This window comes from Sturnus vulgaris, unplaced genomic scaffold, assembly GCF_052056855.1.
Source record: "Sturnus vulgaris isolate bStuVul1 unplaced genomic scaffold, bStuVul1.hap1 Scaffold_192, whole genome shotgun sequence".
Classification (NCBI taxonomy): Eukaryota; Metazoa; Chordata; class Aves; order Passeriformes; family Sturnidae; genus Sturnus; species Sturnus vulgaris.
Window position 1 is genome coordinate 26,648 of NW_028276155.1, and position 26,701 is coordinate 53,348.

Genomic DNA, 26,701 nt, shown 5'->3' on the forward strand with positions numbered 1-26,701 from the left:
CTGGAATCCTGCCCCATATTCCCTCTGGAATCCTGCCCCGATCTGGAATCCTGCCCCATATTCCCCCTGGAATCCTGCCCCGATCTGGAATCCTGCCCCGATCTGGAATCCTGCCCCGATCTGGAATCCTGCCCCATATTCCCCCTGGAATCCCGCACAGCTCCTGCTCTGCACACTCGATCAATAAATTGTTTTCTCCGCCTGTTTCTGGATCTCGGAGATTCCAGCACGGAGCTGATCCCGACCTGGATCTGCCGCATCCATTCCTCTCCCCCTTTTCCCCCAAGGCGTGACCAGGACCCACAGCACGGGATTCCCGGAGCGCTGTGGGGTGGAACCATCCCGGGTGACACCGGGCTGGAGCTTCCAGAGGCTGATCCCAGTGAGGATCGTGGCACGGCGACCATCACTGGGATGAGATTCCAGCTTCATTCCAGCTCTGGATGATGGTGAAAAGGGGAACCCCCCCCCCCCCCCCCACCCTGCTGCTTTGTATTCCCAAATTCCTCATTCCCAAATCCCCAATCAACAGATTCTGCATTCCTGGCCTTTCCCCAGATGAAGATCCCAAACTCCGGCATTTCGGGATGCTCCTATCATGATTCCACCCCACTCACTCTCCTGATCCTGGATTTTCCTCTCCTTTTATCCACCTGATCCTAGATTTCCTCTCCCTTCATCCTTCTGATCCTGGATTTCCTCTCCCTTCATCCTTCTGATCCTGGATTTCCTCTCCCTTTATCCACCTGATCCTGGATTTTCCTCCCCCTTTATCCACCTGATCCTGGATTTTCCTCTCCCTCCATTCTTCTGATCCTGGATTTCCTCTCCATCCACCTGATCCTGGATTTTCCTCTCCCTTCATCCTTCTGATCCTGGATTTTCCTCTCTTTTTATCCAGCTGATCCTGGATTTTCCTCTCCCTTTATCCACCTGATCCTGGATTTTCCTCCCCCTTCATCCTTCTGATCCTGGATTTTCCTCTCCCTTCATCCACCTGATCCTGGATTTTCCTCTCCCTTTATCCTTCTGATCCTGGATTTTCCTCTCTCTTCATCCACCTGATCCTGGATTTTCCTCTCCCTTCATCCACCTGATCCTGGATTTTCCTCTCCCTTCATCCACCTGATCCTGGATTTTCCTCTCCCTTCATCCACCTGATCCTGGATTTCCTCTCCCTTTATCCTTCTGATCCTGGATTTTCCTCTCTCTTCATCCACCTGATCCTGGATTTTCCTCTCCCTTTATCCATCTGATCCTGGATTTCCTCCCCCTTTATCCACCTGATCCTGGATTTTCCTCTCCCTTTATCCACCTGATCCTGGATTTTCCTCTCCCTTTATCCACCTGATCCCGGATTTTCCTCCCCCTTCATCCTTCTGATCCTGGATTTTCCTCTCCCTCCATCCTTCTCATCCTGACGCTCCTGGTGCCAGGACAGCACCAGGGTCCCACTTTTCTGTACACACGGGTGTCAGGGCGTTCCGGGAATGGGATAACGGGGAAAATGAAATTCTAACGGGGATGGGACAATGGAGAAATCCGCTTTGTCTTGGTTTGAGAGACGGGTGTGTGCTGAGGGAAGTGGGAGCCTCCCTCGGAATGGAAAATGTAAACTCCCTCCAAATTATTATTACGATTTTGAAATCCAGGCGCTCTCAGGCAAAAAAAAAAAAAAAAAAAAAAAAAAGAGAGAATAGGAATAATTTTTTTTTTACTTGTGTGTATAATAAAGCAAACAAACAACACCAATCCCCAATCGGGGACAGTTTTTTTTTTTTTTTTTTTTTTGGTTGTGGGCACTTCCCCCCTTTTGGTGCAGTTCTGGTCACAGCCGGGCAGGTGCAATGATTCCCCCATCAGGAAAATTAATTCATAAAACACCAAATGTTTATGTCAAAAAAGAGACAGAGGAGTCCTTTAATTTTATTCGAATAAAGGGAGAGGCCATGGGGGATTTCCCTGGGATCTCTCAATTTTTTTGGAGGACACAGCTTCCCTTTTTATCCCAATTTCCCGGCCCCATTTCCCTCTCTCTTTCCTTTTCTTTGAAGAGGCACAGACTTCTCAGAACCCCTGATACCTGAGATTCCCCTCCCTCTTAATTTTTAAATCTTATAGAATTCATGGTTTTTCCCCATTGCTTCTTTCATCTTTCAACATCCAATTTCATTTATCAGCAAACCTACAGTTCGTTTGTAAAGGCAAATATCTTTATTTTTTTTTTTTTTTTCCCCATTCATCGACCAGTGGAATCCTCCCCGTTGTTTTTTTTTTTCTCTCACTGCTGGTTGGACCCACGGCTCGTTTGGAAAGACAAATTCACCATTCCTCTCAGCTTTTCGCAAATATTAAAATGGATGCTCTGTGTATAATGGGATAAAGGTTAAATATGGAGAATTGTTTGTGAAAATGTAATGGGGTGATGCTCTGTCAGCACCCACCCCACTGCGGCCGTGGGTCCAGAGCTCCCGACAGAATCCTATTGCCCCTGATCCCCTATAACGTTCCCTATGGTGTTCATTCCCTATAGCCCCCAGACCCCATAGTGATCCCATAGCCCCTACACCCCCATGGTGATCCCATAGCCCCCAGGCCCCCATGGTGATCCCATAGCCCCATCCTATAGTGTTCCCTATAGCCCCTAAACCCCCATGGTGATCCCATAGCCCCCATCCCCCCCAGTGTTCCCTATAGCCCCCATGGCCCCATGGTGATCCCATAGCCCCCACACCCCCATAGTGATCCCATAGCCCCCAGACCCCATAGTGATCCCATAGCCCCCATTGCCCCATAGTGATCCCATAGCCCCCATGGCCCCATAGTGATCCCATAGCCCCCATGGCCCCATAGTGATCCCATAGCCCCCATCCTATAGTGTTCCCTATAGCCCCCAGACCCCATAGTGATCCCAGAGCCCCCAGACCCCCATGGTGATCCCATAGCCCCCACACCCCCATGGTGATCCCATAGCCCCCAGACCCCCATGGTGATCCCATAGCCCCCAGACCCCCATGGTGATCCCATAGCCCCCAGGCCCCCATGGTGATCCCATAGCCCCCATGGCCCCATAGTGATCCCATAGCCCCCATCCTATAGTGTTCCCTATAGCCCCCAGACCCCATAGTGCCCCTATGGCCCTCTTCCTATAGTGCTCCCTATAGCTCCCAGACCCCCATAGTGATCCCATAGCCCCCATCCTATGGTGTTCCCTATAGCCCCCAGACCCCCATGGTGATCCCATAGCCCCCATCCCCTTGGTGTTCCCTATAGCCCCCAAACCCCATAGTGCCCCATGGCCCCCATCCTATAGTGTTCCCTATAGCCCCCATACCCCCATGGTGATCCCATAGCCCCCAGACCCCATAGTGCCCCTATGGCCCCTAAACCCCCATAGTGCCCCTATAGCCGCCATTGCCCCATAGTGCCCCCATGGCCCCCATCCCCCATAGGCAATGGCTCATTGCCCTCGGGGCCACCCTGGCTCCACTTTGGCCTCCGTGGGTCAAGCACGGTTTCTTGGGGCAGCCAAGGCCATTCCTGCTGTTCCCTGGGGACAGGTCTTAATCCCAATCCCACCCCAATCCCACCCCAATCCCACCCCAATCCCACCCCAATCCCACCCCAATCCCACCCCAACCCAGCCTTGATCCTGCCCCAATCCCATCCCTCTCCATTTATCATCACATCCCGTGCAATCCCAGCTCCATCACCCATTCTAATCCTGCCCTAATCTCCCCCTAATCCTTCTCCCACTCTAGTCCTGCTCTCACTTTAATCCCGCTCCTAAAATCACCCCACCCACACCAAAATGTCACCCTAATCCCACCCCACTCTAATCCCACCCCAAATCCCAACCCTCATTCCACTCCAACCTCACCCTAATCCCACCCCACTCTAATCCCACCCCAAATCCCAACCCTCATTCCACTCCAACCTCACCCTAATCCCACCCCACTCTAATCCCACCCCAAATCCCAACCCTCATTCCACTCCAACCTCACCCTAATCCCACCCCAGTCTAATCCCACCCCAAATCCCAACCCTCATTCCACTCCAACCTCACCCTAATCCCACCCCCAAATCCCAACCCTCATTCCACTCCAACCTCACCCTAATCCCACCCCAAATCCCAACCCTAATTCCACTCCAACCTCACCCTAATCCCACCCCAAATCCCAACCCTAATTCCACTCCAACCTCACCCTAATCCCACCCCAAATCCCAACCCTAATTCCACTCCAACCTCACCCTAATCCCACCCCAAATCCCAACCCTAATTCCACTCCAACCTCACCCTAATCCCACCCCAGTCTAATCCCACCCCAAATCCCAACCCTGATTCCACTCCAACCTCACCCTAATCCCACCCCAAATCCCAACCCTCATTCCACTCCAACCTCACCCTAATCCCACCCCCAAATCCCAACCCTAATTCCACTCCAACCTCACCCTAATCCCACCCCAAATCCCAACCCTAATTCCACTCCAACCTCACCCTAATCCCACCCCAAATCCCAACCCTAATTCCACTCCAACCTCACCCTAATCCCACCCCAAATCCCAACCCTAATTCCACTCCAACCTCACCCTAATCCCATCCCAAATCCCAACCCTAATTCCACTCGAACCTTTGGGGGATTTTCGGGGGTCCCTGAGGGATTTTGTGGAGGATTTGGGGGATTTTTGGGGGCTCCCGGATAGAGTTTGGGGGATCCCAGGTGGGATTTGGGGGGTCTGGGTGAATTTTGGAGTGAATTTGGGGGATTTTGGGGGATCCCAGGTGGGATTTGGGAGGTCTGGGTGAATTTTGGGGTGAATTTGGGGGATTTTGGGGGGTCCCTGAGGGATTTTGTTGAGGATTTGGGGGATTTTTGGTGTTCCCGGATGGAGTTTGGGGGATCCCAGGTGGGATTTGGGCGGTCTGGGTGAATTTTGGAGTGAATTTTGGGGGTCCCAGGTGGGCTTTGGGGGTTCTGGGTAGGTTTTGAGGGAGATTTGGGGGATTTTGGGGGGTCCCTGAAGGATTTTGTTGAGTATTTGGAGGATTTTTGGGGGTTCCTGGATGGAGTTTGGGGGATCCCAGGTGGGATCTGGGAAGTCTGGGTGAATTTTGCAGTTATTTTGGGGGATTTAGGGGGTCCCAGGTGGGCTTTGGGGGTTTCTGGGTGGGTTTTGAGTGAGATTTGGGGGATTTTGGGGGGTCCCTGGGGGATTTTGTTGAGGATTTGGGGGATTTTTGGGGTTCCCAGACGGAGTTTGGGGGATCCTAGGTGGGATTTGGGAGGTCTGGGTGAATTTTGGGGATTTTGGGGGGTCCCAGGTGGGCTTTGGGGGTTTCTGGATGGGTTTTGGGGAGATTTGAGGGATTTTGGGGGTCCCTGAGGGATTTTGTTGAGGATTTGGGGGATTCTTGGGGTTCTCAGATGGAGTTTGGGGGATCCCAGGTGGCATTTGGGAGCTCTGGGTGAATTTTGGGGTGAATTTGGGGGATTTTGGGGGTCCCTGAGGGATTTTGTTGAGGATTTGGGGGATTTTTGGTGTTCCCGGATGGAGTTTGGGGGATCCCAGGTGGGATTTGGGCGGTCTGGGTGAATTTGGGGGATTTTGGGGGTTCCAGGTGGGTTTGGGGGTTCTGGGTGGGTTTTGAGGGAGGTTTTGGGGATTTTGGGGGATCCCAGGTGGGTTTGGGGGTTCTGGGGGAGGTTTTGGGGGACTTCGGGGGGTCCCTAAAGGATTTTGTTGAGGATTTGGGGATTTTTGGGGGTTCCTGGATGGAGTTTGGGGGATCTCAGGTGGCATTTGGGAGGTCTGGGTGAATTTTTGGGTGAATTTTGGGGATTTTGGGGGTCCCAGGTGGGTTTGGGGGGTTCTGGGTAGGTTTTGAGGGAGATTTGGGGGATTTTGGGGGGTCCCTGAAGGATTTTGTTGAGGAATTGGGGGATTTTTTGGGGTTCCCATCTGGAGTTTGGAGGATCCCAGGTGGGATTTGGGGGGGTCTGGATGAATTTTGGGGTGAATTTGGGGGATTTTGGGGGTCCCAGGCGGGTTTGGGGGTTCTGGGTGGGTTTTGGGGGAGATTTGAGGGATTTTGGGGGTCCCTGAAGGATTTTGTTGAGGATTTGGGGGATTTTGGGGGGCTCCCGGATAGAGTTTGGGGGATCCCAGGTGGGATTTGGGGGGTCTGGGTGAATTTTGGGTTGAATTTGGGGGATTTTGGGGGATCCCAGGTGGGATTTGGGAGGTCTTGGTGAATTTGGGGGATTTTTGGGGGATCCCAGGTGGCTTTGGGGGTTTCTGGATGGGTTTTGAGGGATATTTTGGGGATTTTGGGGGGTCCCTGAGGGATTTTGTTGAGGATTTGGGGGATTTTTGGGGGTTCCTGGATGGAGTTTGGGGGATCCCAGGTGGGATTTGGGAGGTCTGGGTGAATTTTGGGGATTTTGGGGGGTCCCAGCTGGAGTTTGGGGGATCCCAGGTGGGATTTGGGAGGTCTGGGTGAATTTTGGGGTGAATTTGGGGGGTTCCTGAGGGATTTTGTTGAGGATTTGGGGGATTTTTGGGGTTCCCATCTGGCGTTTGGGGGATCCCAGGTGGGATCTGGGAGGTCTGGGTGAATTTTGGGGTGAATTTGGGGGATCCCAATTGGGCTTTGGGGGTTCTGGTTGGGTTTTGGGGGAGATTTGAAGGATCTGGGCGGGCCCCAGGTGAGGTTTGGGGTAAATTTGGGGGGTGGCTAGGTGGAATTTTGGTGTTAATTTGGTGAATTTTGGGGGTCCCAGGTGAATTTTGTGGGTCCCAGTTGAATTTTGAGGTGAATTTGATGAATTTTGGGGGTCCCAGTTGAATTTTGAGGTGAATTTGATGAATTTTGGGGGTCCCAGGTGAGTTTTGAGGGAGATTTGAGGGATTCCCACTCTATTAACAGGATCCACCTTGGATTTGATTTGGGTGTAGCCCAGGCCAGGCTCATGCACTGCCCAAGGTGGATCCTGGTCAGGAGTTTTTACACTTTTATAATTTTCGATTTCTCTACATCTTGGGGTCAATTATCCAATTATTCTGCTTTTTGGGCACCAATTGTCATTGATTCTCTGGTTAGAAATGAATTATTTTATCTGCCCCACACAGTTCCCCCCAGATTCACCCCATAAGTGGGGAACCCATAAATGAAGGGGTCTCTGAGCCCCACAGGGTGGGGAACACCCAACATTTGGTTCTCAGGGTGCCAATGTGGGGCTCTGCTTCCTTCCCCGGGTCAGGGGCTCTCATCCCCCCCCCCTGCTGTGGGACAGGAACCCCCTTTTTCCCTCCTCCATGGGTCAGGGCCCCAAATCCCCCCCATGCCGACCACCAGAGCCTCAGTGACGACGCCAGGGATGTCCCCCAGAGCCACCAGGCTGTCACCACTCTGGTGTCACCCCACGCCCTGGATTTCCTGTGACAAATGGGTGGAAAATGTCCCACACAGAACTGAGGAGCCTGGGGAGACAGAGCTGGGGGAGGAGGGAGGAGATTGAACTGAGGGGGAGATAGAAATGGGGGAGACAGAAACGGGGGGTGCAGGCATCTGGGACCCAGAACTGTCCCCAGGCAGCCAGGACTTGGCTGTCACCACTGGGGGGGGGTCAGTGAGGGGTGTCACTGCTGGGAGGGTTGGGTTGGGCTGGGCTGGGTTGAGTTGGGTTGGGTTGGGTTGAGTGGGGTTGAGTTGGGTTGAGTTGGGATGGGTTGGGTTGGGTTGAGTTGGGTTGGATTGGATTGAGTTGGGTTAGGTTGGGTTGAGTTGAGTTGGGTTGAGCTGGGTTGAGTTGGGTTGTGTTGGGTTGGGTTGAGTTGGGTTGAGTTAGGTTGGGTTTATTTGGGTTGGGTTGGGTTAGGTTGGGTTATGTTGGATTGGGTTGAGCTGGGTTGGGTTGAGTTGGGTTAGGTTGAGTTGGGTTGAGTTGAGCTGGGTTAGGTTGAGTTCGGTTGTGTTGAGTTGGGTTGAGTTGAGGTTGGGTTGAGTTGGGTTGAGTTGAGATGTGTTGGGTTGAGTTGAGTTGGGTTGAACTGGGTTAGGTTGGGTTGAGATGGGTTGGGTGGAGTTGGGTTGAGTTGGGTTGGGTTGAGTTGGGTTGTGTTGAGTTGGGTTGAGATGTGTTGGGTTGAGTTGGGTTGAGTAGAGATGTGTTGGGTTGAGTTGGGTTGGGTTAGGTTGGGTTGGGTTGAGTTGGGATGGGTTGGGTTGGGTTGAGTGGATTGTGTTGAGTTGGGATGGGTTGAGCTAGGTTGGGTTGAGTTGGGATGGGTTGGGTTGAGATGGGTTGGGTTGGTTGGTTGGGGTTGGGCAGGGTTGGGTTGGGTTAGGTTGGGTTGAGTTGGGTTGGATTGCATTGAGTTGGGTTGAGTTGGGATGGGTTGAGTTGAGCTGGGTTGAGTTGGGTTGAGTTGGATTGAGTTGGGTTGAGTTGGGATGGGTTGAGTTGAGTTGGGTTGGGTTGAGTTGGGTTGGGTTGGATTGGATTGAGTTGGGTTGAGTTGGGATGTGTTGAGTTGGGTTGGGATGGGTTGGGTTGAGTTGGGATGGGTTGGGTTGGGATGGGTTGGGTTGGGATGGGTTGGATTGAGTTGGGTTGAGTTGAGATGTGTTGGGTTGAGTTGGGTTGGATTGGATTGAGATGTGTTGAGTTGGGTTGGGCTGTGCCGGGGGTTGTATCAGGTATTGGGGTTGTGCTGGGGGTTGAGTCGGGAATGACTGCGGGCGGTGCTGAGGGCTGTGACGGGTGTTGGGGGCTTCCCAGCCAGATGCCAGGAGCTCCCAAAATCACTGTGCCACGCCCCTCCTCACCTGCACCAGGGAGAACAAACAGAATTCCTAATTCCAGCCTTGGGATGGGGCAGCAGGGAATCGAGTTTGAGGCTGGGATATGTGGGGTGACAGAGGAACGTGAATTGGGCTTTGGAAGAACTGGCCAGGCTGAGGGAAACTCCGAGGCCACAGCAAATCCTCAGGTAACCCCAGACCGGCGTTTGAAGCGTCACACAGTGAGGGCAGGGAGCCATCAGTTCATCTTGGCACATCCAAGAGAGATTTTGGGGAGCAGGAAGGGGTTAAAGCAGGAGAGTCTGTGCAGGGACAACCAAAGGCCTCGGTGGGGCTGGGCACCCCCACATTTTCCAGCACCTCTGACTTCTTTCTTTACCAGGTGTTCATTTCTGCTCATGGCCTCGCTGGGCTCTTCAGTGATCAACCCTCAGTGGGGACAGACAAACCCACGGAGCCTTGGGGGTTTTCACTGACTTTGAATTCTCAGGGGTTTCGATTCCCCAAACGTGAGGTTCAGAGATTTGGCAGAGCCTCAGCTCTGGGTGTGATAAATTCAGTTCCTCAGTTCTCACACAGTTAATTGCAGCAGTTTCATGAGTGCTGTCAAAGCGAAAAGACTGAAATTCAATAACAGGAAAGCTTTTTTTTTTTTTTTTTCTAGTTTTTCTGCCTACAGAAAACACAGGCTCCAGTTTCTGACTTAATGAGAGGGAAGCCCAGAACCGTGGGGAATTTTTAATGCACTCCTGCAGGTGAATTGAACACACGTTTTTCCTTAAATACAAAACCCCCAAAAAGTTCCCCCAACGCAGCTTTGGGCAGAATCTGTTCTCCAAGGCCTCTGCACAGATGTGTGCACAGCTGGCCTCTCACAGCCCAAGGCACCAGAGCCCAGCCTTAGGCTCAGCCTAAACCCAGCTCTGGCAGCTGAGATTCCATTCCCATCCCAGGATTCAGCCCCTCAGTCCGACAGGAGAGTTGGGTGCATTTATAAATGACCGGATGGGTGAGGGGATTTAGGAGCCTTCAAAATGTGTCTTAATGTCTCTACAAACACCAAGCTGCACAAGTTCGACCCAGACACTTTGGACTCCTGAACTTTGGGGTAACAAATGGGTCTGCACAAAGTCCACTGCAGAACCCAGAGAGCCTGAACTTGTGAACACTGGGGGAAAATGATGACACACGTTCTGTGCCATCCCAGAAACTCGGGGGGTTTTTGAGATTTCTGTGCTGTCTGGCACTGACCCCCCTGGAGAGCACTGCTTGGAGAAGGCTTCCAGGTTCGAGTGATGAAGCTAAAATCGCATTTAAATGTTTTTAAATAGAAGCGTGTGCTTTCAGGTGGCAAAGGGTTTTAAATTTGAGGTTTTTATAGTGTAATAATAGGTATGGAACAAGGTGGTGCCTTTTTCAGTGTTCAACTTCCTTTTTCTTCATGGTTTTCAAGCAGAAGTTTCTGGTTGGTCAGTGTCACACCGAGGGTCTTGGGAATCTATTTATTGGTTTAAAAGGATAAATAATATAGGTGCTAATTCTCTATTTGAATGTTTAAAAGATCTTGTAGCAGCTGGATCTCTCCATTTTTCCTCGCTTCTAGCAGGTGGCTGGAAGTGCTGTTGTACTCTGAACTTTCTGATAAGATTTAATAAACAGCCAAGCCTGAACACTTCCTTTGTGGTTTTTTGTTTTTTTTTTTTTTTTTAAATCCTGCCTCTGAGTGAAGGCAGAAGAGACTGAGACAAACCATTAATCAAATGGTGCAAAACTCCCACCGCTGTTAAAATGTTCAGTTGGGGAATCTGTGGCAGAGAGGAACACGAGATGGGGAGTTTAGGGTTACACTGCATTGTTGGCTTTTTGCAAATATTAAAATGAATGCTGTGTGCAGAACGTTGGAAAACTTTGCTGTATGAATACAGTTTCTTTTAGTTCTGCTATTAACAAAACTTAGCAGTGTGAGAAATAAAAAAAAAAAAAATAAAATTTTTTTGGGCTATAACATGGTGATGTAAAAAGCTTTTGTCCATTTAACTAACTCAGAGAATGGTAAAAAGGTAATCAGGAAATTCTTCACACTCTTGGATTACCTGGATGAAGACAGGGGTGATGAAAACCAAAACCCCAGGGAAGGAATTTATTGATCTCCATTATCAGGGAGTACTAACAAGAAAAATAAAAAAGGTTGAAGGGGGGATGATTTTGAATAATGCATGAATGAATATGCAACACTTTGATGCATTTTAAAAAGTGGTTTTTTAGCTGAAGGCCAAGCACCCAGCTGCATATTATTTTCCTTTATTGTTTGTTTTTTAGTGTCTTTTATTAAACATTTTAAAATTTACCAGGAAAGTGAACCTCGTTTTTCACATGGGGGTTCAAAGGGCTCCCCCATTTATTCCCTGTACAGGTGGGACTCCTGTAGGTCACATATTGAGAAAATAAGAAAATTACAGCCTGAAAAATATTCCAGGCTGGAGTTTTTCAGCTCAGTTCCCAATTTGGTCCAACTCAAGGCTATGGAGAATTTCTCCCAGGGTGATAATTAGATAAAAATAAATAAAAAGGAATTAATAACAAAGACAGAACACCTGTTGTGGTGTGTGACCAGGCCCTGGCAATGGGGTGTCTTCTCTCTGAACCAATCACCTTTTTCTACTCCTGGAATTGCGAGTCATGCTATAAAACCAAGTGCGTTTCTGAATAAATTTGTCACTTTCTTTCTATCATGACAGGCGACATTTCTGCTGCCCTTAAATGGTTAAAACCCCTTCCCAGGGCTCCAGGGAGGTGCTGAAGGCTCGTGCAGGGATGTTGGGGATCCTGTCAGGGCCTTTTTGGGGAATTCTGAGGGTGCCATCCCTGCCGAGCCTGGCGATCTGGGGGCTCGGTGTGTTGGGGAATTGGGGTCGTTCAGGGTTTCTAGGGGGCATCGGGGACACTGGGGGGGCCCTGGAGGGAATTGAGGGTCTGGTGGAGGTTCGGGATTGCCCAGAGGTGGATGGGGAATCAAAGTCACCCCTCCAGTTTTCCTTTGCAGATGCCAGGAAACACCAGGAAAGGTGAGTGCAGGCTCTGACCATGATTTGTGTTTTCCCCAAACCTCCAGCACCTCCCATCCTCTCCCACACATCCCCTTATTCCCACGGAGCTGTGGGGAGAATTTGGAGGGGCTCCAGGGGCATCCCTGGATGGGCTTTCAGGAATATTGGTGTGGCACTGGGAGATCCTGGAGGGTTGGGGGAACTCTTGGAGGGTCATGCAGGGATGTTGGGGGATCTTTTTGGGGTCCTGGGGGAGTTCGAGGGGTGCCCCTACCTGCCAGGCTTCGAGATTTGTTGTCAGAGGGTCGGGGGCACGGGGGGCAATGGGGGCACTGTGGTGGTGCAGAAGTTCTGGGGGATTCAGGGGGGCTTGGAATGTCTGGGGGCAATCAGGGGCGCCGTGGGAACCGGGGGTCCCGTGGGAATTTTTGTATCCCACGGGTGGTTGGAGCTGCCAAGGTCCCAGGAAGGGTCGGGGGTCCCGGGGTCCCCGTGGTCACTCCCTCCCCTTTTCCCTGCAGCTGCCAGGAAGCCCCAGGACAGGTGAGTGGGAGGCTCTGGCCGGGTCTCCCCTTTTCCCCCCTGCCCCAGACACCACCCAGAGCCCCAATTATCCCCACGGGACCCCCTGGAGGAGGGGGCAGTGATGGACCCCCATGTCGTGGGCACTGAGCGGGCAGGGGGTGAGTATGGGGGGGGTACGAGGGCACGTCACCCATGGGTGTCACCCCCACCCAGGTCTCCAACCCTGGAGTCTCTCTCAGGTGCCCGCCCCAGCACATCCCCCAGGTGACCCACACAGAGCTGCTGGGACCCCGAGGACGACAGCAGGAGCCCGGTGACACCTACGAGAACGGGCTGTGACACTGGGGGTCCCGAGGGCACCCCCCGTGTCTCCCCCACCCACGCTCCCATGGGTGCCCACCCTGACCGCGAGGTGGCCACGACTGGGGGGTCCCATCTGGGGCTGCACAGAGCTCCCCATTCCAGTGCTCCCAGTACGCCCAGGAGCTCCCCATTCCCTCTCCCAGTTCCAGGGCGGCACAAGACCCTGGCTCCTCTTCCTGGACACAAAACGCAGCTTTGGGATTAAAGCGAGAGAAATGGTTTTGGTTTGTTCAGCTCTGCCTGCTCAGCTCGGACCCAGGAGGGTCCCGGTCAGGCTGAGCAGATCCTTGTGGGATTTGCAGCAGTCCTGGGGCTCTCTCAGTGCCTTGTGCACAGGGACCAAATGATCAATTGCTGCATTTCCGCACTGGTTCCCTCGCAGCTGCCCCCGCAGGGGGAGTTTCCAGCCAGCCCTGCTCTGAAAACCATCAAAGGCCCCGGCAGAGCCGCTGCTGGGGCTCACACCGGGTTTTGTGCTTCTTGCAGGGCTGGGCAAAGCACAGCCACGCCTTTTTCCCCCCACAGAATCCTCACCTTTGCAGCAGCTCGAGAGCTGCGAGAATCAAAGCCAAGGGGGCGGGGGGAGCCAGCCTGGGGCTGGCCAGAGCAGGGCTGGCCAATGCCCATCCCTGTGCAGTGGCCAAGGTGAGAAGCTCCTGGCAGCCACAAAAATCTTCTTGTGGGCAGATCTGGTGGCATCTGACTCCCAAAATGTGTCCAATGCAGCCACAGTAGCCCAAAATCCCAGGCAGAGGCAGCAGAGCCGTGTGTTTGTGCACAGGGATGGTTTAGCAGCACAGCTGAATTTTGGGAACCCTGCAGGTAATTAAAACATCTCCTGAAGGGTCTGCAGCACCCAGAGCAGATCCGGGCCATTGGCCCAGGCAGCTCCAGTGGCCCAGGAAGACAAGGAGCTCCAAATGTGCTGTGGAGCCCCCTGAGGAGCCCTGGCAGTGTCAGCAAGGAGCACCTGCTTTCCTCAACATCCCAGGGGAATTCAGCATTCCCAAAGCTGCTGTGCCGGGGCTGACGGAGGAAAAGGCAGTGAAAGGCCGGGGGTTGTCAGGAGTTGGGGTGTAAAGCCAGGAGAGGTGCTGCTGTGCCCCTGAGACCTACCTGGGGTTGGTGCTGCCTTCTTTCTGTTCGGCATCACGGAGAGCAACCGCAGGAGTTTAGCGGGGTGCGTGCCTGGCCCCGGGACACTGCCCCGCTGCCCCTTGGCACTGGGATCCAAGCTGCTGCCTTCGTCTCTCCCGCCCGGGCACTGCCGGGGGTGGTGCCGGCACCGATTGGTGCAAAGCGTGAGTTTGCAAAAGGAGCGATTTCCTCTCGTCCCTCCCGCCCGAGGCCGCCATGGCCCCTGAGGGGTCCGAGCGGCACCGGGGCGCCCCCTGCTGGCCGGAAGTGCTGCCTGCAGGGCCCTCTGCTGGCCGGAAGTGCTGCCTGCAGGGCCCTCTGCTGGCCGGAAGTGCTGCCTGTAGCGCCCCCTGGTGGCCGGAAGTGCTGCCTGCAGCGCCCCCTGCTGGCCGGAAGTGCTCCCTTCAGCGCCCCCTGCTGGCCGGAAGTGCTGCCTGCAGCGCCCCCTGCTGGCTGTGAGTGCTGCCTGCAGCGCCCCCTGCTGGCTGGAAGTGCTCCCTGCAGCGCCCCCTGCTGGCCGTGGTCAGAACTGCACAAAGATGAACAAACTGCCCTGAGCGGGTTGGAAATTTCTTTTCTTGTGTTGCTGTTTGTTCTGTTCTGTTCCAGGAATTTCCTAGCAATGAACTGTTATTCCTTTTCCTACATTTTTGCCTGGAAGCCCCATAAACGTCACACTTAGAACAATTTGGAGGCGTAGGTCCTCTTTCCATTCCAGGAGAGTTCCTGCTTTCTATGGCAGACGTTTCTCTGTTAAATCATGACAGTTTCCAACTCCTGGGTTCCAGTGTGAGTGGGGCAGGCACTCCGAGAACAGACAAATTCAGACACTTGGCCATCTCTTGCTCTGCCTTTTAAGCCCTTGGGCCACCAAGGGCCCTCTGCCGAGGTGGGGCTCCTGGTCCCTCAGGTAATCAGGAGCTGGGTTTGGCAGAGCGTCACTCTGTCCCCAGAGTGTCATGGCTGACAGACTGACTGACACACGGGGCCCTGTGCCACCAACAGCAAGGCCTGACCCATCCCTGTCACACACAGGTGTCCCAAAATGTCTCGAGACATCCAACTTTTCCTATCCCTGACACCCCACCCTGTGCTATGGCCTGATCCTGACTGCTCTGGAAAAGGGGGAGGGTCCAGAATCCCCCCAGGCCCTTTGGGGAACACGGCACAGGAGGGGTTTGAGACAGGGCAGAAGGGAATCCAGAGCTCTGGTTTCGAGTGGCAGCCCAAAATTGGAGAATCCCATTCCTAAAGCCCGACAGAGCTGAACAAAGAAACACCATCTCTGCCAGTTGAACCAAAAAGCTGCATTTTGGTGCCAAAAAGAGGGAAACGAGTCCTGTGCTCCCCTGGCACTGGGAGGAGAGATGAGGAGCCCTGGGTGTACTGGGAGTGCTGAGAGGGGCATTGCAGAGGCACTGGGAGGACAGGAGAACTAGGAGAGAGAATGGGAACCACCTGGATGGACTGGGAGCAATGGAGAGGCACTGGGAGAGGAAAGAGGGAGCCCTTGGGGATACTGGGAGCACTGTGGGGAGGGAATGGGGAAATCTCTGAGGGTACTGGGGGCACGTGGATGTGGAATGGGGAGGCACTGGTGATACTGGAAGGGGGGGTGGGGAAATCCTTGTGGGTTCTGGGGTCATGTGGAGCTCTGGGTGCCTTGTGCTGCCTCACACTTGTGCCCACCTACCCGTGAATGCTGGGCACCCATGGGAGCAGCACAGGGGACACACGTGTGCCCATGGGTGACGGCCCCCAGTGCCCCCAGTGTCCCCAGAGCCCCCCCCCAGTGCCCAGCCATGCCCCGAGTGTCACAGCACACTCCTGTAGATGTCCCCTCATTCCCACGGCTGCCCATGGGTTGCTGGCAGCTCCATGTAGGTCACCCGGGGATCCTGGAGTGTGGTGGCACGGGGGGACGCTGCGAGAGACACAGGCTGTGGCATCTGGGTGGGGGGACACCCATGGGTGACGTGTCCCTGTGTCCCAGCCCGGACTCACCCCCCTGTGTGCTTGGTGACCACGACGTGGGTGTACAGCACCTGCCCCTCCTCTGGGAGGGCCGGGGGCTCCGGGGGGACCCTGAGGGAATCAAGGAGATGTGTGGGTGGATGGGAGGTCTTGGGAATCGGGGTGAAAGGGGAGAATGTGGTTTGAGTCCCCCACTCACCTTTCCTGCTGCTTCCTGGCAGCTGCAAAGGAAAGAGGGGAGGGGTAACTGTGGGGTCCCCAGGGTGCTGACCCCTCTCAGCAATCCTGAAATCCGACTGCACCCTCAATATCCTCCGGGACCCCTGAGCATCCCTGAGGCCCTCCAGAACCCCTGCTCTGTTCTCTGGACCCCCTGAGCCCCCTGAAGCTCAAGCCTGCCAGGTATGGGGGAACCTCCACATTCCCCCGGGATCACTGAAAGAACCCCCAAAATCCCTGCAAGTCCCCCCAACACCACCCCAAATCCTTCAGGACCCTGACCAAAGGTCCTGAGCACTCAGCATTGCCCAAGTCAGAAGCTGTGGGTGCCACCCCATCACCCCAACATGCAGGTGGCCCCCCAGCTCCCCAGGGTCCCCATGGTCCCCATTGTCACCCACCCCTGTTGTGGCACCGGTGCCAGCCCACAGCTCCAGCCACGAACAGGACCAGGAAGAGGAGGGACCCGCCAAGGCCTGCGGCCACTGCTGGGGACAGAAGGGACACATCGGGGTCACCTGTCACTGCGGGGCTCCTGCAATCCCAGTGACCCCGTGTGACCCCACCTGTGATCCAGTGTCCAGTGGTTCCCTGTGGTGTCACCTCCAGGGTCATCTCTGGGCTGAGTGCCCGGAACACGCCGTGCCCGTCCTGTCCCAGCTGGTTGGTGGCCACGCACTGGTAGGTGCCCGAATGTCCCACATCGACGTCCCCAAGATCCAGGAGGGGACCCCGGGCCACCTCCTGATGGTCACGCAGCCAGGTGAAGGTGACAGGGGCTGAGCCCACCTGCACCGAGCAGTTCAGGGTCACGGGGTCACCTGGGCGCACCTGGAGTGCCGGGGGACCGGGGGTGATGGTGGCATTGGCCACGGGCACTGTGGGGACACAGACAGGGCTGAGGCCGGGGACAGGTTCTGGCACCTGGTGAGGGGGGATGAGGGAGTCTGCATGGTGGCACCTGGGGACAGAGGGTCTCCTTCACCCCGAACGGTGACCCCATGGTGCTGGGGGTCATCATGAGGTGTTGGATGAGGACATGTGATGGGTGAGGGGTGGGGGATGAGGATGAGATGAGGGTGAGGTGAGGGTGGGATGGGGGATGGCTGTCACCTGGTGGGGGGCACAGAATGGCGTGGGTGGGACCTGATGGGTGCCATGAGGCCATCAACGGGGACATCACCCCAATGCCAAGGGTCTCAGTGCCCTGGGAGGGTCACGCTCAACAGGGTGAATGTGACACGATGTGCAGTGGGGAATGTGACAGCTGGGCTTAGGGATGCAGGGCTTGGGTGTCCTGGGTGGGGGTCCCTGGAGCCAGAGGGTCCCTGTTCGCTGGCCTGTGACACCCAGGGCTGGCACTGTGAGCTGGGCTGGGGCTGGGGATGGTGTGGGGGGATGAGGTGGAATTGGGGATGTGTGGAATTGGGGATGCTGTGGGTGGGGTCACCCCCAGCCCAAGGGTCCCACTCACCCACGACAGCGACGTTCAGAGTGGGGCTCTCAGCCACGCTGTCCCTGTTGCTGGCCCAGCACTTGTAGTGGCCGCTGTCATTGTCCCCAACGTGCCTCAGCTCCAGGCGGGGACCGGTGCCCAGTGGTGTCTGCGAGCCCCCCCGGAGCCAGGAGAAGGACAGGGGACCTGTCCCCATGGCCACTGCGCAGCTCAGCACCAGGTGGTCCCCCAGTGCCACCTGTCCCCCGGGGGGCTGCACCGACAGGGACACACCAGAGAGCGGGACCCCTGTGGGGAGGACACAGGAGGGACTGGGGACATGGGAGGAGTTGGGGACACCAGGGAGCAGTGAGGGACTCAGAGGGGGTGAGGATCAGAGAGGGCTGGGGGGATCCCAGTGAGGAAGAAGGGGGCACAGAGACGGAGTGAGGCTTGGAAAGGGGAGGAAGGATGGGAGATTCAGCGAGGGGACACCTGGAGAGGATTGAAGGGAACCACAGGGAACGTTCTGGGGACCCAGACAGGGATGGAGGGACCTGTGGACAACTGAAGAGCCACAGAGAGGCACCCAGGGATGGGTGAGGGGACCTGGCAGGGATGCAATGGGCAATGGGGGGACCCAGGGGGAGAGCTGGGAAGGAGGGGGGGCACGCAGAGGATTGAGCAGGGATGGGAGATCTGGGAGGGCTGCGGGGGCTCCCCGTGCCCATCCCCGCACTCACTGCGCACCGTGACGCCGAGCCGGGCGCTGCTCTTCCGCACGGCCCCGGCCTCTGAGCGCACCTGGCACCTGTAATTCCCCGAGTGGGAGACCCCCACGGCGGGCACCAGGAGCTGCGGGGACCCCTGCGGACCCTGCAGCATCTGCCCGTCCCGGTAAAAGCTGTACAGGAGGGGGGCTCGGGGCCGCAGGGGGCTGGGGGTGCTGAGGCAGCTGAGATTGAGGGGGGACCCCTCGGGGAGCTCGGGGGGGACCCTCCAGCACCGGCACCGGGAAGAGCTCTGGGAAGGGAGATGGGGGTGGCGACTGTGACTCTGATTGCGCTGAGAAGTGGCTTTGGGGGTGTCAGGATATCGGAGTTCCAGCCGTGGGAGTGCTCACCGTGCACTGTCACTGTCACCGGTGCTGACAGTGACATTCCTGAGGCCACCAAGCCCTCGCAGAGGTAGCGGCCGCTCTTGTGCAGCTGCAGAGGGGACAGGGACAGCTCGGCGCCCCTGAGGAACCCCCCCAGATCCTCCCTGTTCTTGTAAAATCGCACCCTGGTGACAGGGCTGTCCTGCCAGCCCCGGCAGCGCAGTGTCACCGTGTCCCCCTCCAGCAGCGCCCGTGCTGGCACCTGCAGCACCAGCGGCTCTGCGGGACAGCAGGGTCCCGTGTCACTGAGGAGCCCGAGACAGCTCCAAAGTGGGTGCCCACGGCACCGGGGACATCTGGCTGGAGTGTCCCCTGCGCGGGAGGGTCCCAGGGACACCAGGAGCAGCCCCGTGGCACAGCTGTCACCACTGGAATCCCACCACACTGGGATGCACTGGGATGTCCCTGTGTGCAGGGGACAGGCTCTCGCCTGTCACACGAGGGCTGTGAGGCCACCCACGGAGTGGAGCCCACCCAGAGCTATCAGGGAGCCACCCTGAGCATTTCAGATCCCCCCCCCCCCCCTCACCATTTGACACCATCACGGGGGGGCTGAGCCCACTGCCGGGTCTCTCACACTGGTAGGTGCCACTCTGGGTGACAGGGAAGCTGTCGCGTCCCTCCTGCCCCCAGCGCCGCCCGTCCTTGTACCAGGAGGTGTCACCGGCGGTCCCCGAGCCCTGGCAGGTCAGTGTCACCCGGTCCCACAGCACCGCCGGCGTCCAGGGGGGCTCCACCAGGAGCTGGGGGGGTCTGGGCACCTGCGGGGGACAGGGGACACCAGCCTGGCAGGGCCACCAAGGGGCTGGGGACAGCGGGGTGGGGACATGGCATCCCTCGAGGACTCACCAGCGAGGCTGAGGGTCTGGGCTGGAAGGGAGAAGGGACAGGGCAAGGTGGAATTGGCTCCGCGGGGGCAGGGTGTGAGGCTGTCCCCGAGCTGTCCTCCCCGTGGGGACAAGGCTTCTTGTGGGAAAATGCCCGGGCACGGTCCCCAACAGGTCTGGAGAGGCTCCCAGGGGACAGCTCTGTGTCACACGTCCGGGTGGCACGGACGCCTCGGGGACAGGGACACCACGGCCAGCCCGTGCTGGCACAGCTCACCCCCGCCAGCCCCACGGCCACGTCTCCCCTTCTCCCTGTCCCCACAGCTGCCCCAGCCCCGTGGATCCAAACCTGACATCCCTGTCCCCAAAACCCTGTCCCCCATCCCTGTCTCCAAATCCCTCTCCCACATCCCAGTTCCCCTTTTCCTGTTCCCAGGGCCACCCCAAAACCCCGGTCACACTGAGGAGCCACTGCCTCTGTCCCCCACTGGCCGTGCTGGCCTTGGGGACCTCAGGGGACCCCGCAGCCCCCCTGAGCTCTCGTCCCCACGTGTTGGTGGCCCTTGGTGTGCACAGGGTGGGATATGGTGGGGACAGGACGTTGCCGGAATTTGGAGGCTGAGGCGGTGCAGGGAGACAAGGATGGGTGTCCGGGGGATTGGAGTTCCAGGGATGGGAATGGGGGTCCCAAGGGTTGGGTGGATTCAAACTCAGGGATGGGAATCCCAGATCAACGTGGCCTCCAGGGATTTGTGATCATGGGATGGATCCCAGGGTGTCAGGGGAATGGGGGTCCTGGGGGAATCATGGACCCCAAAAGAAGAGGGGTCCCAGAGGCTGGAACTACCAGGATGAGGGTCCTTGGGAATGGAGATCCTGGGGAATGGCAGTCATGGCATGGGGGTCCAGGGAAGGGGGGACAGAAGGAATGGGGGTCCCATGGTTGGGTTCCCAGGGGAATGGGGGTGCCAGGGATGGGCAGTGCCTGGGTAGGCCCCATGGGTGCCTCAGATTTTGGGGTGACCCAGGGCCCAACGTTGCCCCCCTGGAGTGATCATTTCCAGGGCAGGCATCACATGGGGGTCCTGAGCAGCTCCTGTGCCCTCCCCTACCCTTGACTTTTTCCTCTCTTTATTTCTCTGCTTCCCTTATTTTCTCCACTTCTGTGCCATGCCCCACCCCTCCCAGTTCTTGGCTCAGAAATCCTGGGGAGCAGCTGGGCAGAGAATGGGTTGGGAGGGAGGAAAGGGGGTGAGGGGTCTCCAGGGAGGGGTGGGGAAGCTGTGGGGCGTGGGGGTGTCCAGCTGTGCCCCCCAACATTTTCACTTTCTCTCTCCTGCAGCAGAAGGAAGAGGCTGTTTGTGCTGAGAGTCACACAGGGGGGAGTTCAATCCTGGGGGGGGGCACATCCAGGGGGTCCTGCCTTGAGGGGATCCTGTTCTGGGGGGTGTGACACGTTCTGGGTGGATTTTATTCCAGTGGTGACACATCCCAGCAGGGGAGATCCTGTCCTGGGGGATGGTGGTTCTGGGCAGGGTCCCTGGACACATTCCCTGAGGAAGTCCCTATCCAGGGTAGGGCACGGGGGTCCCTGCCAGCCCCCTCTGTGCTCAGTGGGGCACTGTGACCTCTGGGGTGCCCCAATTTGGGGTGTGACCCGCCCACTCTACACCCCCTCATTGGCCGCCCCCACCCATCTGGGAGCCCTCCATCCCCATTTGGGAACCCTCACAGGTGCAGCCCCTCGGCCCCATCCCACAGCCCACCAGGATCATTCTGTGGGGGAAAAACCCCAGCGGGGCTGACTGGGGAGGGGGATGGACATGGGCTGGTGTCAGTCAGGGAGGGCACAGACACCCCAAAAACACCCAAAGCCACCCCCACACCCAAAAATCCCTGCAGGGCCTCAGTGCTGGCAACAGGAGAAGGATGAGACCCTGCACATGAAACACTTGAGAAGCTCTTGGGGGGCTTCCCCCTCCCTCTGCTGCTCCCCACAATCCCCTGCACGAGGTTTCTGTCCTGACGGCTTGGGACACCTTGGGTTTATCGGGTTTTGGGAAAAATCCTCTTCCAGACTTCTCCATTCTTGACCCCTGCAGGATCTGAGCCAGCAAGAGCAGCTCGGGAATGGAGCCCCAGGCTGGAAGGGGCTCCCAAAATGCTCCTCCTTGGAGCCAGTGGCCATCCAAGAGTGGGACCCAGCCCCAGGGCACAGGGATGGGCATTGGCCAGCCCTGCTCTGGCCAGCCCCAGGCTGGCTCCCCCTGCCCCCTTGGCTTTGATTCTCGCAGCTCTCGAGCTGCTGCAAAGGTGACAATTCTGTGGGGGGAAAAGGCGTGGCCGTGCTTTGCTCAGCCCTGCAAGAAGCACAAAACCCGGTGTGAGCCCCAGCAGCGGCTCTGCCGGGGCCTTTGATGGTTTTCAGAGCAGGGCTGGCTGGAAACCCCCCCTGCGGGGGCAGCTGCGAGGGAACCAGTGCGGAAATGCAGCAATTGATCATTTGGTCCCTGTGCCCAAGGCACTGAGAGAGCCCCAGAACTGCTGCAAATCCCACAAGGATCTGCTCAGCCTGACCGGGACCCTCCTGGGTCCGAGCTGAGCAGGCAGAGCTGAACAAACCAAAACCATTTCTCTCGCTTTAATCCCAAAGCTGCGTTTTGTGCCCAGGAAGAGGAGCCAGGGTCTTGTGCCGCCCTGGAACTGGGAGAGGGAATGGGGAGCTCCTGGGCGTACTGGGAGCACTGGGAGCACTGGAACGGGGAGCTCTGTGCAGCTCCAGATGGGACCCCCCAGTCGTGGCCACCTCCCGGTCAGGGTGGGCACCCATGGGAGCGTGGGTGGGGGAGACACGGGGGGTGCCCTCGGGACCCCCAGTGTCACAGCCCGTTCTCGTAGGTGTCACCGGGCTCCTGCTGTCGTCCCCGGGGTCCCAGCAGCTCTGTGTGGGTCACCTGGGGGATGTGCTGGGGCGGGCACCTGAGAGAGACTCCAGGGTTGGAGACCTGGGTGGGGGTGACACCCATGGGTGACGTGCCCTCGTACCCCCCCATACTCACCCCCTGCCCGCTCAGTGCCCACGACATGGGGGTCCATCACCGCCCCCTCCTCCAGGGGGTCCCGTGGGGATAATTGGGGTTCTGGGTGGTGTCTGGGGCGGGGGGGAAAAGGGGAGACCCGGCCAGAGCCTCCCACTCACCTGTCCTGGGGCTTCCTGGCAGCTGCAGGGAAAAGGGGAGGGAGTGACCACGGGGACCCCGGGACCCCCGACCCTTCCTGGGACCTTGGCAGCTCCAACCACCCACGGGATACAAAAATTCCCACGGGACCCCCGGTTCCCACGGCGCCCCTGATTGCCCCCAGACATTCCAAGCCCCCCTGAATCCCCCAGAACTTCTGCACCACCACAGTGCCCCCATTGCCCCCCCGTGCCCCCGACCCTCTGAGCAACAAATCTCGAAGCCTGGCAGGTAGGGGCACCCCTCAAACTCCCCCAGGACCCCAAAAAGATCCCCCAACATCCCTGCATGACCCTCCAAGAGTTCCCCCAACCCTCCAGGATCTCCCAGTGCCTCACCAATATTCCTGAAAGCCCATCCAGGGATGCCCCTGGAGCCCAACCAAGACCCTCCAAATTCTCCCCACAGCTCCGTGGGAATAAGGGGATGTGTGGGAGAGGATGGGAGGTGCTGGAGGTTTGGGGAAAACACAAATCATGGTCAGAGCCTGCACTCACCTTTCCTGGTGTTTCCTGGCATCTGCAAAGGAAAACTGGAGGGGTGACTTTGATTCCCCATCCACCTCTGGGCAATCCCGAACCTCCACCAGACCCTCAATTCCCTCCAGGGCCCCCCCAGTGTCCCCGATGCCCCCTAGAAACCCTGAACGACCCCAATTCCCCAACACACCGAGCCCCCAGATCGCCAGGCTCGGCAGGGATGGCACCCTCAGAATTCCCCAAAAAGGCCCTGACAGGATCCCCAACATCCCTGCACGAGCCTTCAGCACCTCCCTGGAGCCCTGGGAAGGGGTTTTAACCCTTTAAGGGCAGCAGAAATGTCGCCTGTCATGATAGAAAGAAAGTGACAAATTTATTCAGGAACGCACTTGGTTTTATAGCATGGCTCACAATTCCAGGAGTAGAAAAAGGTGATTGGTTCAGAGAGAAGACACCCCATTGCCAGGGCCTGGTCACACACCACAACAGGTGTTCTATCTTTGTTATTAATTCCTTTTTATTTATTTTTATCAAATGATCACCCTGGGAGAAATTCTCCCTAGCCTTGGGCTGGACCAAATTGGGAACAGAGCTGAAAAACTCCAGCCTGGAATATTTTTCAGGCCGTAATTTTCTTATTTTCTCAATATGTGTCCCACACAGCATCTAGAAAAAAAAAGTTTCGACCTTGAAATGGGTCAAATTGGGATGATTCCATGCATGGAACTTAATTTTATTGTGGGAACTTATGCTTAGTTATATAACCCAAGCTTAGAGTGCCTGTGCTACCTGCAAGGTTACACAGCAGACACTGATGAAGATGATGAGCCTTCATCAGAAATAAGACCCTCAAAAGGATGAGAGACCCCTGACCATTAGTAGAGCATGCACCAAACATCACAGTGACGTAGATTTAAGGAACAGATTTATTAGGAATTTTCTAGAAACTTCTGTATTAATATGTATTAGCATATAGTATATAAGTGGGAATTTTGGCTTGATTGTTCAGTACGTGAGGAAGGGCGAGCCCCTCCCCTACCCCTGGTTGGTTTTGCTTATGCTTTATAGGAACCTCAATTATACTAAATTACTAACTGCCAAATTTTGTATATATTCAGATATACGCATCCAATATATTTTTATTTTATTCATTTATATACAATTGTTGCTATTAAAAAAATTGCTGCAAAATTTAACCTTGTTGTCTGATAAATTGTACAAATAGAACGACATTCATGACAGAGAGAAGCATTTCCAGAGTGATCTTGGTGCTGAATGTCTCCTCAGGAGCTCTGGGCACAGAGAAGAATGAGCCCCTTGCTGGCTGGCCCTGTTTGGACAACCTGCTCCTCACCCCCATCATAACTGTGTCATGATATCACCCACCTTTGACTGACAAACCAAATTAGAAAATAAAATTAAATTTCTCTTTAAATTAAAAATGTTCTTAAATATTAAAATATAATTATATTTTTCTTATTTATAGTAGTACTATTCTATATTTTTATAACCAAATTTTTATATTTATAATAAAACTCTATACATTATTAACAACCAAAAAAATCTGGCCAATGGTTCTAATTAACACAATTCCCTTCATTAATTAAATAATCTCTCCTGGTTATTTATTTCTCCCTCTTTATGATAATTGGTAATATTTGATAATTTGTAATATTTCTAGTCATTCGGACACCTTTATTATCATCTTTTTCTCCGACAGGGTCCAGGGGGGCACTTCGGGTCCAGGGAGACATTTCTGGGGCACATTCGCGGCAATTTTGGGTCTGGGGAAAGAATTTAGAAGGAAGTTGAGGACGGGAGGACACTTGGGAGCGTCGAGTGGGCATTAACAGAGAACTTAGAGATGCTGAGGGAAAGTCTGGGCTTCGGATGTTACCTGGCTGTTTCAGGGAGGCCCTTGGCGGTCAGGGAGGGGAATCTGGGGCCATTCGGGGTCCGGACGGGCACTCGGGGGCTCTAACGGGGCTCTCCGGGGCGCGGGGGGTGATGGGAGTTGTAGGCGCAGGTATAGTAAGGTTTAATGGAGCCGTGGAGCATCACGGGAGTTGTAGGCGCAGCCGCAGTGTCTCTCAGTGGAGTGCAAGGCATTATGGGAGATGAAGTCATGGTTAGAATGGCGTTTTACCGGAACAGCGGAGCATCATGGGAGCTGTAGTCCCGGAAGTTGTTCTTACGGAGAGTTTGGGGGTCTAGGAAGGCATTTAGGGGACAGTTTTCCCTCTGAGTGGCGGCTTCAGGTCCTCAGCGGGGAACATATATGGGTCAAGAGAACTTGGGGAGAGCCTGGGGAGCTCTAACCGGGCTCTTTAGGGCGCGGGTCAGGACAGGAGTTTTCGGCGCGGGACGGGATTATGAGGTCCTGCGAGCTCGCGGGGAATGGCAGGAGATGAATTCCCAGAAATAGCTGTAAGGAGAGCATTCAGGGGATCTGGGGACGTTTTGGGGGAGTCTCGAATGAGCCCTGAGGGGGCAATTACGGATCCTCCAGGGTCCGGGGGCACGGATGGGGCAGATGGGGAGCGGATACTGGGGGTTTTGTGGAGCACGGGGCATGATGGGTGTTGTAGTCCCGGCTCCAATGGGGCTCTATGGGGCCGCGGGCCATGACGGGAGTTGGAGGCAGAAAGGAAAGATGACGCCGACTGCAGGCACCGCCCCCAAAGCATCGATCCCCGGAGCTGAACCTCCTTGGTGCCACCCTGGGCTTTGCACACACCTGAGGAGTGTGTCTGCAGTGGGGAAAATTAGGAGTTTTAGATTGCTTTGAGAAAAAAAGAATAAAACTTGTCTTTTCCTGATTGCAGTCAGTTCTCCAAGCAAAGCAGGTCCCAGGTAAGTGAGGACAGACAGGATGGGGTTGGGGAATGTGCAGCAAGGTTGTCCACACTGGGTCAGACCTCAAGGCACAGCTTCTGTGAGCAGGCCAGACCTCCTGAGGAGAGACCATGGATCAATATCAATCACAAAATGGTGCAATCATCTCTGCACTAAAGAGAACACTTATGAAATGCGCTCTTTAAAATAGCGATGTGTATTTCTAAGAGTCTCTTTAAAATATTTCTCCCTAACTGCAGAAGGAAAACTTCCTAATGAACTGCATTAGACCAGAGGGAAATCAAGGCAGAGCCATGGTTTGTTAGGAAACCTCTCAAGAGTTCAGTCAGAATTGAACTCAAAAGTTTCCTAAAGTTTTAATGGTTCCCTCTGAGGGACACAACTGAGAAAGTGTCCCCAGGTTCCAGTTAGACCAGACAACTGGAGAGATTGATGACAGGTGGGGACAAAGAGAAGCCAAGTCTTGGTGCCCTGGGGCACAGCAGGGTCTGTGCCACCAAGGGCTGCGAGGAGACACCTTGTCCTGAGCCACTGGGGCCTCCTGGCACAGCCCCAGCAAGGCTGGCCACTGTCACCCCTTGTCCTGCCCTCAGCATCCCCCCACATCCCAGTGGCCTCAGGGATCTGCTGGGACC

General features: G+C 55.7%; 2 protein-coding genes and 2 long non-coding RNA genes across 12 annotated transcripts; all 4 read right to left on the minus strand.

Moving 5' to 3' along the window:
* Positions 1-1,888: 1,888 nt before the first annotated feature.
* LOC148218228 (uncharacterized) lies at positions 1,889-14,120 on the minus strand. 4 transcript variants are annotated; one of them, XR_015800498.1, is made up of 4 exons: positions 13,858-14,120; positions 13,276-13,557; positions 8,831-9,409; positions 1,889-2,365 (listed from the first exon to the last, which is right to left on the minus strand). It is a non-coding gene; the product is annotated as an uncharacterized LOC148218228 (long non-coding RNA). The 4 variants fall into 4 exon arrangements; XR_015800499.1 differs by lacking the exon at positions 13,276-13,557; XR_015800497.1 differs by lacking the exon at positions 13,858-14,120 and having other exon boundaries at positions 13,276-13,818.
* LOC148218229 (uncharacterized) lies at positions 4,463-8,824 on the minus strand. 6 transcript variants are annotated; one of them, XM_088157883.1, is made up of 5 exons: positions 6,844-8,824; positions 6,479-6,782; positions 6,231-6,407; positions 5,857-5,982; positions 4,468-5,681 (listed from the first exon to the last, which is right to left on the minus strand). In XM_088157883.1, the coding sequence occupies exons 1-5, from the start codon at positions 6,971-6,973 to the stop codon at positions 5,423-5,425; spliced, it is 996 nt and encodes a 331-aa protein (XP_088014009.1). In that variant the 5' UTR covers positions 6,974-8,824; the 3' UTR covers positions 4,468-5,422. The 6 variants fall into 6 exon arrangements, with proteins under 6 accessions (XP_088014007.1, XP_088014006.1, XP_088014003.1 ...); XM_088157881.1 differs by lacking the exon at positions 6,844-8,824 and having other exon boundaries at positions 4,463-5,681; positions 6,479-6,735; XM_088157880.1 differs by having other exon boundaries at positions 4,463-5,681; positions 6,231-8,824.
* A 1,599-nt stretch (positions 14,121-15,719) lies between the features above and the next one.
* On the minus strand, positions 15,720-22,578 carry LOC148218230 (Fc receptor-like protein 1). The gene is made up of 5 exons (XM_088157852.1): positions 22,552-22,578; positions 18,630-18,714; positions 18,250-18,426; positions 16,675-16,949; positions 15,720-15,827 (listed from the first exon to the last, which is right to left on the minus strand). The coding sequence occupies exons 1-5, from the start codon at positions 22,576-22,578 to the stop codon at positions 15,720-15,722; spliced, it is 672 nt and encodes a 223-aa protein (XP_088013978.1).
* A 1,000-nt stretch (positions 22,579-23,578) lies between these two features.
* On the minus strand, positions 23,579-25,229 carry LOC148218231 (uncharacterized). The gene is made up of 3 exons (XR_015800500.1): positions 25,108-25,229; positions 24,904-24,994; positions 23,579-23,876 (listed from the first exon to the last, which is right to left on the minus strand). It is a non-coding gene; the product is annotated as an uncharacterized LOC148218231 (long non-coding RNA).
* Between the last annotated feature and the right edge of the window lie 1,472 nt (positions 25,230-26,701).